General features: G+C 27.3%; 1 protein-coding gene across 1 annotated transcript; it reads right to left on the bottom strand.

Annotated features, from left to right (window-relative positions):
• Positions 1 to 3893: 3893 nt before the first annotated feature.
• Positions 3894 to 4622, bottom strand: LOC127247386 (fatty acid desaturase 4, chloroplastic-like). Its single transcript, XM_051269214.1, has one exon. The coding sequence runs from the start codon at positions 4620 to 4622 to the stop codon at positions 3894 to 3896; it is 729 nt and encodes a 242-aa protein (XP_051125171.1).
• Positions 4623 to 16949: the final 12327 nt, after the last annotated feature.

Raw genomic sequence — 16949 nt, 5'->3', positions numbered from 1 at the left:
TATATATATGTATATATCTACACGTCTGCATGTGTGGTTATGTGTATGTGAATGGTTAATAATAATAATAATAATAATAATTATAAGACGATCACACCTAATAAGTAGCTTGATATATCAATCTTTAAACAAATAAATAAAATTATAATAAAGGGTGGTTCAATTAATTGAATAATAAATTACGATATAGTTTCGCCAGATTATTCCAACGCTTAAAGTATTTTTGAATGTAGGTTTGAAGTTGGGTTTGAAAATAAAATTGCTTTGATGCTTTAAATAATTTGTTTGGGGATTTTCCAAATATTCTACTATTCATTAAAAAAAATAAAAATAATTCTGAGAAATATCAAATCAAACATATATTTTTTATTTTTTATTTTATACTAAAAATTAATTTTATATTTAAAACATCACATCGATACTTATTTATACCACATCATACAATTATTACAATTCAAAACTTTTACTATTATAATCTCAACTCAAAATGCAAGCACCCAAACAAACACACCCTAAATAGATATTTGATATAAAATTTTGAATCCTCAATAATACATAATCCATATTGTATAGGCACCATTCTTTTGTAAATTCATTTTTCAATTTTTTTATTATAAATTTTTTATATTTTATTATATATTACTCATTCATCCCATAAATATACTCTTAATTGGATTGCACACGAAATTTAAGGAATATTGATATTATATTAGTATTGAGTAAAAGTATGGATAAAAGATTTTTTTGTCCTTGTGAGTGTATTAGTGTAAAAAATAGTGACAACTGTGTAATAAAAATGAAAAAATAGGAGTAGTTTTACAGTGATAATGATTATTTATGGAAATAAAACTATTATTTTAGGACGGACAAAAATGGTAAACAAGACTGTTGTATTGGAACGGAGGGAGTATATATTAACCTATATTTAAACATAAAATAAAAACATAAACTTTAACCATACATTGTAGTGGTACATAGAGGGATGCATGCCTGGGTCGATAAACAAAGAAAAAAAATGTTCTACTTTGTAGTGTAAAGTGAACTTATAACATTGAGATCATAAATTTAATTTTTCTTTTTATGTTTACAAGTTCTGTGTATCACAAATAGTTTATTTAATATGACTTATTTTAACAAGCTTAATTTACAAACTATAAGATTATGGTTCTTACGTTAATACTAATAATGCTTCCTTCGTCTCATAATAAAGTATTCATTTTTTTTTATTTCAGTCCGTCTCATAACAAAGTATCTATTTTCTTTTTTAATAACTGTACTATCTACCTAACATTACAAATACTCTTACCACTTACAATATATTATACAAATATCATTACTTTTATATCACACCATACTAATAAGGTTATTTTAGTCATTTTTATTTTATTCCTACTACATTCCAATATAATACTAATATGTTTAAAACTACTTGCAATAAACAAATAAATACCTAATTATGGGATAATAATAATAATAATAATAATAATAATAATAAGTTAGGTAATATAGTTGGATAGGATCCCTTACTCCATTTATTAATGAGTTTCAAATATATAACCATTAAATTTACATCTACATTAATTAGGGATGTCAACCGGGCGGGTTCGAGACGGGTTCTGCAGGCTTTGGAGACCCTCCCCGCTAGAAAATATTAGGCCCTGAGACCCACCCCGCTTCCACCCGGCCCCAGGACCAACCCGGAAAATCCGTTTTTTAAAAAAATATATAATAATAAATATTTTTTTAACAATCGAATACTAAAACAAATAGCATTAAAAGCACTAAAAAAATATAAAAATAATCAAATATTGATCCATACAAAATAAGATAAAAGTACATAAACACAATTCAAATATAAGAAGTTAAAACATCAAATAGTCAATTCTAACATTCTTCAACATCAAAGTCTTCATCTTCATCTAGCATTGTAGGAGGATAACTTTTTGATGCAACGGTCGATCCACTAGTACCTAATTAAATATATGTATACATATACATATTATTATATTGGCACTGGTGGGCGGTGGTGGTCGGCGGAAGACAAGTAGATGAAGATGGAAGATGCAGCAGTCGCGGTTGAAGAAGCGGAAAAAGAAAAAAAAATTAGGGATTTAGGATTGGGGCAGACAACTAACTGAGTTTTATATTTAAAATATATTTAAATAAATAAACAATATATTTTTACTATATAAATATACATATATTAGGTATAATAATTTTAAAAAATTACTTGGGGTTGGCGACAAATTGAATTTTATATTTAAAATTATTTAAATAAATAAATAATATATTTTTATTATATAATATACATATATATTAGTTATAATAATTTTTAAAATATTCGGGTTCCGGTCCGGGTCCGGATTGGAACGATTTTTAGTAAAACCTCTAACCCGCCCCGAACCCGGACGAGTTTAAATTTTCAAATCCACAATCCGCCAAAAAACATATTATTTAGACCCGAACCCGCCCCATTAAGAGCGGGTCCGGGACTAACCCGTCCCATTTGACATCCCTAACATTAATTACATACCTTCCTGGTCTAATCAACATGATTTAATTAATAATGTCATAAATCTAAAATTGTTATCTGTATGGATAATTTGGGTATAAGTTTTTTAGGGGTGTCCAAAATTATATAACTTTGAATTATCGAGACCGAATTTGAATTTAAATCGAAAAATTGAATTCAGTAGTTTGGTAATTTGTACGGGATTCAAATATTCTGAATTTACAAATTTTGAAATTAAATCAAAAATTATTTTACTTTTTTTTTTTTAATTTGGAATTATCCAATTTCGAATTCAATTAATTTTTAATATTATATACCTATATTTGAATTATATACTATTGTTTAGTTTTACCCGGGTGCGTTTGTTGGGGGATTTTTTCCCAAATACACTATTTATCCTTTTTTTTTTTTCAAAAGCATCAAATCAAACACCTATTTTTCATTTTTTATATTATACTAAAAAATAAATTTTACATTCAAAATATCACATAACACATATTTATATCACATCATATAACTATTCAAATTCAAAATTTTTACTATTCAAATCTCAACTCAAAATCTAAATCCCCAAACAAACACACCCATATTCTATAATATTTTTTAAATATTAATCATCCTAAATTATACAATTAAATTTGATATATATTTTTTACTAATTAAATTCAATTTAATTGTGGTCCATTTGAATTCAGTCAAATCGATGAATACTGAATTCGAACTGATTTCCAATTTGCCTAGAAACCAAAATTGAAATATATGAATGTGAAATTGAAATTGAACAAAAATATTTTTAAAAAAATATCCAAAAAAATCGAATTCAAATATGTACTGACACACATGTATATATACATTCGATCAGTACAATAATATTTCTTGTTGATTTATAAATGTTATTTTAATATAGTAAAATGGAAAGGGTTAGCACCGTGGCACACGTAAAATTTAGAAAAGATATTTGTATGTAATAAAAATATATGTCGGTTTGTTCATAATTACCGTTGTATAAGAGTCCGGTATATGTTAAAATTAATTGTTGTATATATGGTGTGAAACTATATCATGTGTTGTATTTATATTATATTAATATAAATAATTATATTATATTAATATAAATGATGTGTTGCTAATACTAATACTGTGTTGTTTGCTAAATTTTAAACTTCATATATAAATGTAGTGACGATATTGTTGAATAAATCAATCTATTGTAGAATATGTATTCATATATTGATTATTAAATACAAATACAAATACAAATATGCTGAAATATTTATTCAACATATATATATCGGTACTTCATAAGTAAAATCAGCGCTAAATGTCATATATATGTATTATATTATATTATATTATATATAGATACCATTATATTGATAATTCATTCCTCAACTTCATCAATCGTCGAATCGCCGGAATCCCGCCGGAGTTTGTTTTCGCTCCAGCACTGCGGCCGAACTCCGGCGACGTGGAACAGCACAACCTCCATGGTCTCAAAAACCTTAAGCTTATCCAAAACAGGGTCGCACCAGCCACTCACGCTGCAGTACGTGTTGTTGAACGGCGGCCGGTGGTGCGCCGCGTGCCACGACGGCCGCAAAATAATTCCGGCGTCCTGCAGCGCCCTGACGCCCGCCGGAATATTCTTCTTCGCCGTGTGGGCCCAGGCGTGGATCTGCAGGGAGAACATGACGAACCCTCCGAACGCGGCCAGGAACCCCAGCGCCGCCGGATCACGCGCCGCCAACGCCGGCGGCAGAAGCAGGACGGCGACGGCGGCCGCGACGATGTGAACCGCCCGTGCCGTGTCGTATTTTGTGACCGCCCATGGCTGCTTGTGGTGGACACGAAAAAGCTCGATTTGGAACCCTAAAAATGGGGTTTCGGCGGTGCCGTAGTTGTCGACGGACCAGTGGTAGATTCCGGAGACGAGATCCGCCGCGAGGTAGCCGAGGAGCGCCGCCAGAGTGGAGCGGAGGAGATCCTGGGGAGTTTTGATGAAGAGAATGGATCTGGCTATGGCGATGAAGATGGTGGCGCAGCCGCCGGCGAAGCAGGCCCGGTGGCCGGCGGTGGCCTTGAAGAACTCTTCCTGGACGACTGCTGCCATATGTATTATGTTTATGTATATATACGAATTTTGTATATATATGTGTATGTATGTATGTATGTATGGCAGTTATATATATATAGATAGCTACGGAGGAACTGTTTGTTATTGTTTTTATGTATGTATTTAATTTGTGAGTTGGAATTTTTAGGGGGTGGCGGCTCACTCATATGTCAAAGTATTATTTTACATTTAACTATAAAAAAAAAACATATTTCATTCAAAAACACAAATACACCTGATATTTGAAATTAAAAATAAATATTAAATACTTTTTTCTATTTCTGTCAATCCAAAAATAAAAATATTACTCTTTCAAGTCCCACATTAGATGTTCTAGTTACTATAAACACAAAAATTTAAGATAAATATAATTATTAAATAATTAAAAATGTATTAGTGAAAATAATTAATTTATAATATAAATTATTATATATTAAGATTAAGATAAGTAATTAGTTTGATTAAAATAAAAAAAAATTAAATTAAAAAATTTAAAATGAGATTAAAAAATGTAATTATTTTCCAAAGAAGAAAAATGACATGAAATGTGAGACAGAAAGAATTGACGACGTGGACAGGATAAAAGTGGGACGGATGGAGTATATTTTAATTTAGTAATGGCATATAACGATAATACACGTCAAGGATTATATGCTGAAAAAAAAATTCAACATAAGTGTTGAATACGGTAAAAAGTCTTTATATTAATTTACATAAGTTAATTGTATTATTAATATAATTAAAATAAATAAGTTCATAATTATTCTGCATAGGAGTTGAATTAAAAATTTTAATTTCTATCGCTTAATTAATAAATAATTTTATAACTTACCAATATATTACATAAAATTTATTATTTTTATATTACACAATACTAATAAGTGTATTTTTATCATTTTTACTACAAACTAATATAATGCTAATATTAAAAAATTTACGTGTAAAAAACAAATTCTCGTACTACTCTTTTTATGGAACTATGATATTTTATAAATAAGGAAAAAAAAGATAAGTAGTGCAAAAATAAATGATGTTTTTGTTTTGTAAAATTATTTGAATGGATATTTTTTTGTACGAATTATAAAAAAATTGTATAAATAATAATAAATAATACTGAATATTTATAATATATTAATTTTCTTTTGAAAAAAATATATATTTAGTTATTTTTGCGAAAAGATTATAGTGTGTTTGTGTGTGGGTTTGGATTTTGAGTTGAGATTTGAATAGTAAAAATTTTGAATTTGAATAATTGTATGATATGATATAAATAGGTGTTGATGTGATGTTTTGAATGTAAAATTGATTTTTAAAATAATATAAAAAATAAAAAATAGATATTTAATTTGATATTTTAAAAAAAAAAAAATAGAATGAACAGTGCATTTAAATTCAATCGCCCAAACAAACAATAAATGGAGTGAAGATGATTATATAAATGGAGCCACTTTGACCTAATCAGCTTTCACTCACAATAATACTCCAACCACCTTTCATAACCACCTTATTACTAATAAGTACAGAAAGCCATTTTTTGAAAATAAGATAACTTGTTTTATTTTGGTGCTATTGTTTTTTTGTAAGTCTGATTTTTAAGTGTAACTGAAAATAATTATTTATTTCAACCATAATTTTAATCATTTTAATTTTAAGTGCGCTAGTGTGCTTACAAAAATATTCAGTCCACTTTATTTTTAATTGACATTTTTCTTATATAATTTTTTATATTTCACATAAAAAAAAAATAAAAAATAAAAAATAATTTCACACCAAACAAAACAAACACACCAATTGTTTCTTACATAACAATTAACATATTTCTATTTTAGATAAAATTTATTAAATTAAAATATACTTAACAAATAGTATAAATCATTAACTATGTAACATATAGTAATATTATACATCACTTAGAACTCACTAAAAACAAGGGTGTGTTTACCTGAGAGGTTTTGATTTGTTTGATGTGATGTTTTAATACAAATTAAATTTTAATGTAATAAAATAAATAAAAATTGAGTGTTTGATTTTATATTTTTAAAAAATAAAATAAAATGAACATAGTAAAATCATGACTAAAATTTTACAAGTAAAAAGAGTCTTAAATACTTATTTATTTTTTTGGTTTAAAATTGGGTGAACCGGATCAGCCATTTTTATTTATTTTTTAAATCTGACCGTCACCGCAACACGCAATAGAACATAATAATTGAAGAAGAAGAAGGAGGAGGACCAAGGATGACCCATTGGAAGAAAGGAAATAAGTGGAAAGAAAAACAAAAAGGAGAATCTGGTGCCGTGGATGTGTAATTGTGTAACTGAATTGATTTGAGCAAATTATGTATTTTATAATAATAATAAATATTATTATTATTAATTTTTTTTATATATATTATGAATCTTTAAAAATAAAAATAAAGAATTATTAATGAAATTGAAAAATAATAATATTGTAATACATAATCTAATATAACAATATTTCTATAATTTATTTTTATTAATTTTTAATTTAATTATTTTTATATTGTAACAATTTATAATAAATAAATACCAAAAATTTCTGAAGTGACGGGATGATTTAGAATTGGGTGTGATTGCAATATGGTATTGTGATTGTTTGTCTTTTTTCGCATTTAAGAATATAATATATTATTTTCTTTGTAATTTTTTTTTTGGATTTAATAATATAATACCATTATATATATATATTGGTTGACTTTCGTTTATAAATAAATAAATAAATAATGCGTATTCTAATAGTTTAAGTTTTTAGGTGAATAAGTTGTTTACTTCATCTAATATGGTATCAGAGCCTTAGATCTCCTTGTCCGGGAGGTAGCGTATCCTAATAACTTAAATTTTTAGGTGAATCGAACATTTATTTGATCATTTATTTTATCTAACATTGTAGTTATGTCGATTGTTTTTATTTTACTTTTCTTTGTTTCAATTAAAATTGTTTGATAATTCGTCTATGTAAAAAAATACAGATAACATATATATACAAAATACCGGCGGAGCATAGTCCATCGAAGAGTAATATATATACTCCTTCTATTCCATAAAAATAATACCATTTTCTGCTTTTGTCGCCAAAATAAGGATATTATTTTCTAATTTAATAACTGTACTACCTCCCTAATATAATAAATACTCTTACAATTTACAATATATTATATAAATATTATCACTTTTATAACACGTCATACTAATAAAAATATTTTTACATTTTTACTATAAACTAATATAATATTAATATTAAAAAGTTTACTTGAACAAAACACCAAATAATATTTTTGTTTTAAAAATGAGATTACTAAAGTGCCACGGTGCACTTTAATTAGGCCATGAAATCTTCTGTTCCAAGATTTGATGTGCTATTATGTTCCTTTCAATAAAATGTAGACACGTGCAGGAGCTAGATTATATGTACTCAAAATTTAGGTGTATTTTTCGGGTGTGTTTGTTTCGGGGATTGGATTTTTAATTCACGTTCATTCAATTTTTTCTCTTCAAAAATATCAAATCAAACATTTATTTTTTATTTTTTATATTATACTAAAAATCAATTTTACATTCAAAATATTACATCAACACCTATTTATATCATATTATACAATTATTCAAATTCAAAAATTTTACTATTCAAATCCCAACTCAAAATCCAAACCCCCAAACAAACACACCCCAATTCATAAATTTCAACACACCCCAATTCATAAATTTCATCTCTATTGTCTAATCAATATATTCCTTTTAAGATAAAATTATATTTATTTTTAAGTTTTATTTACTTTTGTTATTATTTTTTATTAAGTTACCGTACAATTTTTATAAATATATATTTTTATAAAATAGCTTACTCAAAATTAAATAAAAAGTTCAATACAAAATTAATTAATTAAACATATTTAAACTTTATTTTGTGTGCAATATAGTTTACGAAATTACTTTTTCTTTTTATTAACAAAGATATTATATATAAAAATAAACAAAGGGTGTGTTTGTTTGGGAATTTGGATTTTGAGTTGGAATTTGAATAGTAAAAATTTTGAATTTGAATAATTGTATGATGTGATATAAATAGGTGCTGATGTGATATTTTGAATGTAAAATTGATTTTTAATATAATATAAAAAATAAAAAATAGGTGTTTGATTTGATGTTTTTGAGGGAAAAAAAATTGGATGAATAGTAAGAATTTTGCAAAATCTTGCAAACGAACACACCCAAACATTGTAGAGTGGTGTATTAAAATAATAAAAAATATAAATTAATAAAAAATTGATTATGTATATAATTTTTTATGAAAATTAAAACTTATTATATATATTATTATATTTTATATTCATACAAATATATTATTATTTGATAAAGTATCACATTCAATTATCATTTAAACAAAAAAAGATAAATGTAAAGTAAAAAAAATAAAAATATAGTATATTTACCAAATAATTTTCTAATGATATGGTTTTTTAATAAATATAATAAAAAAATAAAATATATACGCACGGCATATAATATATTTATTCTATTCATTTAATAAAATTAAAATTGGCCCACATCAATCAATTTTATATTATCGTATGTTTTTCACACTTTGTATAAAACTTATATATATTAATTAAAAAATATACTTGTTACGCACAAAAAATAATAATAATAAATAATGGCAGTAGAATTCTGGACGGGTCTGGACGTAAGTTAAATGACCCAGAAGTCGGGTGCAATCGGACAGAATAAAGGTCGGGAAAAGGAAGAAAGGTCGGGCGGAGTCTAAAAAAAAAGGGGTGTACCCAAGTCGGGTAAACCGTAGATCGGGTGAAAGGCGAAGTCGGGCAGACGCGGTGGTCTGTCAAGAGGAAGGTCGGGCAAGGAAGATGTACGGACAGACGCGGAGGTCTTCGGTCAAAGACGGAGGGCGGCTGATGCGGAGGTCGGCCAAGTGTCAAAGACGGAGGGCGGCTGATGCGGAGGTCGGCCAAGTGAGGTCGGGCGAAGGACGAAGTCGGGCAAAAGAAATTTGGCAGTGGACAGGCAGGTCGGGTAAGAGGCAGGTCTGAGTTCTGTGACTGGTGGGAACGGTTGAAGGAAGTTGTAACACGTGTCAATTGAGGAGAATTTGATGGTCGGTTGACAGCGGTTGCTGTAACCGACCAGACGGCGGTTCAAACCGTTTTCTTCAAAGGCTATTTAAGGATTCAGATTTATTCTGAAAAGGCATCTTCAATCAACTTCAACAAAGCAAAGTCAGATTTGGGGATAACCACTTTAAATTTCAGTCTTTTATTTTCCAGTTTATTTTTCTGTACCATACAGTGTTTAGAGATTCCTAATCTCAGGCACTAATTAATAAGTTTAAGGATATTTTCTATATCTTTGAATTTTACTTTATTTTTGTTGAAAAAATACATCAACAATACTAATTTTTATTTTAATTTTGAATGTGATATTTTATAAAATTATAAAATAAAAAATTTTGAATAAAAAAAATTAAATATACAAATTACTATTTCTTCTGTCATAACAATCTATATATTTTTTTAATTTGGTTCGTCCTATAACAAAGTATTCATTTTATTCTTTTATATTAATTGTACTATCTACCTAACATTACAAATAACTTTCTAATTTACAATATATTACACAAATATCATTACTTTTATATCATACAATACTAGTTAGTTTAGTCTTTTTATTTTTATTTCTACTGTATCTCAATATAATACTAATATTTCTAAAATTCTGTGCAAAAAGCAAATGAATAGATAGATATGAGACGGAGGAGTATTATATTTCTTCAATTCTAGTTATCGTGTCAATCTTTTTATTTCTGTATGTCTCATTTATTTTGTCACTTTCATGTTTTGAAAAAATTATATATTTTAATTTTATTTTAAATTTTTAAATTTATAATTTTTTTATTTCAATTAAACTAATTAGTTATATAAATCTTAATTTAAAATTAAAATTATTTTATTATATTATAATTATTTTTATTAATATATTTTGAATTATTTACAAATTATATCTCTAGTAAATTTTTATGTCTACATTAAAAATAGCGGGACGAAAAGAATATTATTTTTTAAAAACCTTAGGAAATGAATATTATATGTAACTCACAATTAAATTATTTTTCTCACCTTTAATGGTTGAAATAAAGAGAAGAAGGGTTTTCTGAAGATGAGGATTTGATCTGGATTTTGGATTTAGATTTAATATTAAAAATTTTGAATTTGAATAGTTATATGATGTGATATAAATAGGCGTTGATACGATGTTTTGAATGTAAAATTGATTTTAAGTATAATATAAAAAATAAAAAATAGATGTTTGATTTGATATTTTTGGAGAGAAATTTTTGGATGAATAATACAATTTTGACAAAATCCTACAAACGAACACACCCGTATACCATCGAATTAATTAATTAATTAATTAAAAACTCCCCACCTTGTACAATTTTGTAAATTAACCTAACATTACCTATCAACCATGATTAGGCCATGTAATCAATTTTGGGGAAAAATAAAAGTAATCCAATCATTTACTATAATTTTTATTTTAATTATTTTCTCTTCATCAAATTATAAATTGGCTCCGTTAGACCAGTTGCGGAGCCAGATAAAAAAAAGAGTTGACAGGGCTATTTATTTTTTAATCTATAATATATAAAAAATATTAAAATATAAAATATAATTAAAATTATAAAAATGTACTAATATTTGAATTATAAATATATGGATTTATACATTTGAATAATTAACTAAACTATTTATAATAATTTTTTTTATTAAATTAGTAGAGGTGGTCAACTATTCAAATTTTTGAATTTATAACTCAATTTTTTAAAATAATATTTTCTTTGTGTCGTCGCATATGATTTTTTTATTTTTTTTTGTTTATTCTTCAAAGATGATCGATTTTTTATTTTTGGTTTATTTATCAATTTTAAACATATTTAATAAATATTAATAAATTTAATTAAATTTCTAGAATCCATCCAAAAAAATTTTATTTTTATATCTCTTCTCAACTAACAAATATTTTTATCTACTTTTAAATTTTAATTTTTATATAAATTAATGTATGATAATAATAAATAAATAAATAAATAATTTTGTATTTATTTATATTATATAAAATTTTGTTTTCTAAAAAACAATGAATTGAAGATCAATGTATCATTGATTAATAAGGTTATATTTGTGGTTTTCAAACCTAATTTTATCATTTATTTTATACATATATATATAATATCGAATCAAATGTCTAATATTTATTTTTCATATAACATAAAAAAAATTATATTTAAAACATTATAACAATATTTATTTATACTATATCAAAATAATTATTCTAATTTAAACTTTTATTATTAAAAATCTCAAAACTCAATTTTCAAACCCACAAACAAAGACACTTTAATATATATATATATATATATTTTTTAGTTTTGACGCATATAGACCAAACTTATATTAACTATTTACAATGGTATTGATTTTTTCGTAAATGATGATTTGGTGGTGTGAGGTTGGACTTGTAATCGTAAGGTAATGGATTCAAACTCCAGATGATGCTTCAGGTCACCTGTCACACATGGTTTGCCTAGTGTGACTTGTCTGTCGAATCTAGTTTATAGATTAGGTCAAATGTATAATTAATCAAATAGCATGTGGTCCATATATTGTCAGGTAAATCTCTGAAATGATAATATGTATGAAATTTACTGCGAAATGCATCTTTGTAAAACACTATACATAAATATTTGAGAATGTTTTTTGAAATTTGATTTTAATTTTTTTATTATACAATAATTATAAGTTTTTATAAAAAAAACTATAGGGTTTGCTCTTTTTATTTTTATTTTACATATTTTTTCAAAAAAATTAATAAACTATACACATTTATTATTTTTATATTTCATACACAATTTTTTATATTTCAAAAAAAAAAAAAAAAAGATCTTCTCTAAAAATCTTACAAAATAAACCCACTCATATATTATTTATTCTTATAAAATATAATTCGAAGTAAAAACTGAAATAAACAAAAAACACACAACATTTATAGTTATTTAAAATATTTCAATATATACTAAGGTTTGTATTTTTATCATTTTAAATTAAAATAAAAATTATTTATTTGACATAATTTACAATAAAAATATAATATTTTTTCACGAATATCATGTCAAAATATTATTTAAATAACAATACTAATCAAACACTCTAAACCTGTTAACACTATATTATTATTATTATTATTATTATTTCGACTTTTCCTAACAAAGATATAAGCCCACCAACATACTCCAATTGACGTGTAAATTGAAAAGTCAAATAAATAACCTCAATGTTTTTACTTTGATTATAGTATATATTAAGTCAGTGACTGCCGATACTTTGTGAATCCGGCTTAGTCAGCATTACTCTGATACGATAGGATTAGCATATATTTTTTTTTACGTACATTAAAATGAGCTCATTTAAATTCGGCATGAAAATTGAAAAAAATAAATATATTATTAAAAACATAATAGGTAGTTAGGAATATTTTTTAAAAATTTAGTTAAAAAGGTAAATAAATAAAGAGAGAACGTAATAAAATTAGTGTATTTGTTGTAAATAAGTGTTGAATGGAGGATAATAAATAAATATTGATTTGTTGACTTTGTCAAAATTAGTAATGAAATAAATTTAACGAACACACTAAAAAAAAGTAAAAATAAATTTAGAAGTATAGAGATAATCAATTCTACATGTTATGCATATCTTATCTTAGTATATGTTGTATGTTATAAAATAGCATATACTAAATTATAATTTAATAGATAAGGTACTGTAAATAAACGGAGATATATATAAATAAACATTAGTAAGCAAATTATATTCAAGTATACTAACGTGTTGACTTTTCCTCATGTATTGGTGTAATTTAATCTAACATTTTTTTTAAAAGAAAAAAATTCTAACCAATCTGTATGGATTGAATGAATAATTTGATTCAGATATATTCTATTATAATTATAATTAACATATATATATATATTGTTATTAATATTACTCATATAGCACTAAATATTTATTTTTTTAAAAGCACAATTTATTTTATTTAAAAATAAATATAATCTTATTTAATAATTATGTTTAATTTTTTATTAATTTACTATTTAATTTTGATTTGAGTATAATGTGAAATAAATTTTGAATGTCTCTAGAACTATTTCTAACTTTAAAATTGATTTAAAATAAAATATTGATTTAAAATTTTAATTTATTTAAATAATATTTTGATATGATATTAGGGGAAAGTTTTGAATAATATTAGAGCTGATAATGGGTCGATTCGTATCGGGTTGAATACTTTAAAAGAGTTAAATTACTCAATCATAACCCGACTCATTTATGATCGTGTCGGGTTCATGTTGACCCGTTTATTATCGTGTCAGGTTTGGGTTGACTCGTGTTGACCCGTATACATAATTAAGTCGAATTTCTTGATTCAAATTGTTGATGTATTTTTTCAACAATAAAAAAGTAAAATCCAAAAATAGGAAATTATCTTCGAATTTGATATAATTAGTGCTTGAGATTAGGAATCTCTAAACACTGTAGGATATATAAATAAAATAGAAAAAATAAAACTAAGGACTGGAAAATAAAGTGGTGATCCCCAGAAGCAATTCTCTTGAATTTGATGTCAATTGAAGATGATTGAAGTTAAAAAAAATCCACATCCTTAAATATTCCTTCAAGAAAACGTTTCAGAACCGTCGTCTGGTTGATTACAGCAACCAACCGCCCACTAATTCCCCCTTTATTGACACGTGTCTTTAACCATCTCTCCAAACGCTGCCACCAGTTCCAGAACTCAACTGGCCCGAACGACCATTTCAGAGACTAACTGGTCGCTAGACCAAACGATTTATTGATCGCCCCATCAAGCGACCAGCATTTGATCTCTCCAAACAATTCAATGGTCGCCCCAACAAGCGTCCAACATCTGATCTCTCCAGACGATTCAATAGTCTCCCCAACCAAGCGACTGAACTACTGTTCATTTAATTCCAAACTCTGTATTAGCCGACTTAACCGATGGCGGACCAACCGACCGTGGACCAACCAACCTGAGTGCATATTTTCTCTTTTTCTGCTCGACTTCGTGTCCTAACTTCCTTTAAGATCCTGCTATCATTATTATTATTATTATTATAATTTTATTTTATTTTATTTTTATTTTTTTTAGGCTACGTTGGACCTGACCTCCATTTATCACGGACAGGTGCTGGCCTCCACGTTGGTCGATCTTGCACTACCATTTCTTCAGCACCTCCCCTTGACAGAAGTCGTGATCGTTTTCTCTGAAAAAAGATTCTAACATCTTTGCATTGGATGCTAAACTGGCCAGATCTTGAACGTTGTGGGCCGTTAAAGCCTCCCCCAGTTGTATATGCATATTTCGGACCACCAAATTGGTTATCTCGCTTTCCTCAATGATTGTCGAGCAATGTCCCTTTATTAATCGCATCCGCTCTATGAATTGGTAGGCGGTCTCCTCCGGCATTTGCCTAATCTCCAGAAGGTCTGTGAGTGAGACTGTTGGAAGAAGAATAAAGAACCCTGCATGAAAGGCAGCTTCCAAACCTTCCCAGGTTTGTATTTGTCCAGGTGGTAGATCGACAAACCACGAAAAAGTTGTTCTGGTAAGAGACAAACCAAATAGTTGCAGTTTATAAAAAGGTTTATTACCGACCTCTCCTAACTGTGCTGTGAATCGACCAACATGCTCTATAGTGGAGGATCCGTCTTCTCCTGAGAAAACATGAAAATTTGGCGGTCGATAATTCCTCAGGAGAGGATACTCATTGATGATTCTTTCTAGAAATGGCCTTTGATACGCCGGTCGGTTGGGGAATCTCCCCTGTATTTGGCATGACAGGTGGTGAAATATTTCTTTCAAGAAAACGTTTCAGAACCGTCGCCTGGTTGGTTACAGCAACCGCCCACTAATTCCTCCTTTATTGACATGTGTTTTTAACCGTCTCGCCAAACGCTGCCACCAGTTCCAGAACTTAACTGGCCCGACCGACCATTCCAGAGACTAACTGTTCGCTAGACCAAACGATTTATTGGTCGCCCCATCAAGCGACCAGCATTTGATCTCTCCAGACAATTCAATGGTCGCCCCAACAAGCGCCCAACATTTGATCTCTCCAGACGATTCAATGGTCTCCCCAACCAAGCGACTGAACTACTGTTCATTTAATTAGGCGATTGATTAACAGACCTTTGATTGGTCCAAACTCCGTATTGGCCGACTTAATCAATGGCAGACCAACCGACTGCAAACCATCTCATCCGACTGCAGACCTTCCGACCTGCCTATCCGACCGCGAACCAACCGACCGTGGACCAACCGACCTGCTTATTCGACTGCGGACCAATCGACCGGACCAATCGACCGTGGACCAACCGACCTGCTTATCCGACTGCGGACCAACCGACCTAAGTTCATATTTCTCATTTTCTGATCGACTTCGTGTCCTAACTTCCTTTAAGATCATATTATTATTATTATTATTATTATTATTATTATTTTGTGCGTAACACAAATTAAATAATTTTTTGTTATATTATCGTGTTATGTTAGTTTTTATTGGTTTGAGCGTAAATTAGATTGAATTATTTAAAATTGAACTTAGTTTAAATTAATTTATGAGAAAATTATTAAATTATAATTATTTTACATATATAATATATATTAATCAATATTAATATATTATAATCGGGTTGTTGTGTCGGGTTCGAGTTGAGAGTTTCAACCCTAACCCGACCGTTTACTATCGTGTCGGGTTCGTGTCAACCCGTATACATAATCGGGTTGAAATATTTAACACAAACTCAATTATTTCGTATCGGGTCGTATCGGGTCAGTTTTTACCAGTTCTAAATAGTACAATATTTTTTTATTAAAAAAAATTACAGAATAAATAGCATTAAATCACATTGTATATTTATACTCTTTGTATAAATAGCTCTAAATCACAATATATAGGACGGAGGGAGTATAATAAGAGATGTAAATCACATTTTATATTTATACTCTATATTATTTTATTTTTTTTATAATTTGAGAATTTGAAGCCGCTATTCGAAAGTGTGCATCAGGTAAACTTTCAGTTGAGCCTAATACCCGAAAATACTCTTTATTTATAATATTACTAATGGTTCTTCAAATCTTTAAAAATAATTTTCTTATATTTTTTATTAGTAAAATATTTAAATATTATGTTATGTTTTATTAAGAATAATC

The sequence above is a fragment of the Andrographis paniculata genome, unplaced genomic scaffold (genome assembly GCF_009805555.1).
Source record: "Andrographis paniculata isolate CXL003 unplaced genomic scaffold, ASM980555v1 Contig32END, whole genome shotgun sequence".
Classification (NCBI taxonomy): domain Eukaryota; kingdom Viridiplantae; phylum Streptophyta; class Magnoliopsida; order Lamiales; family Acanthaceae; genus Andrographis; species Andrographis paniculata.
Note: the sequence above shows the minus strand (reverse complement) of the source record. Positions and strands in the feature narration are given on the sequence as shown.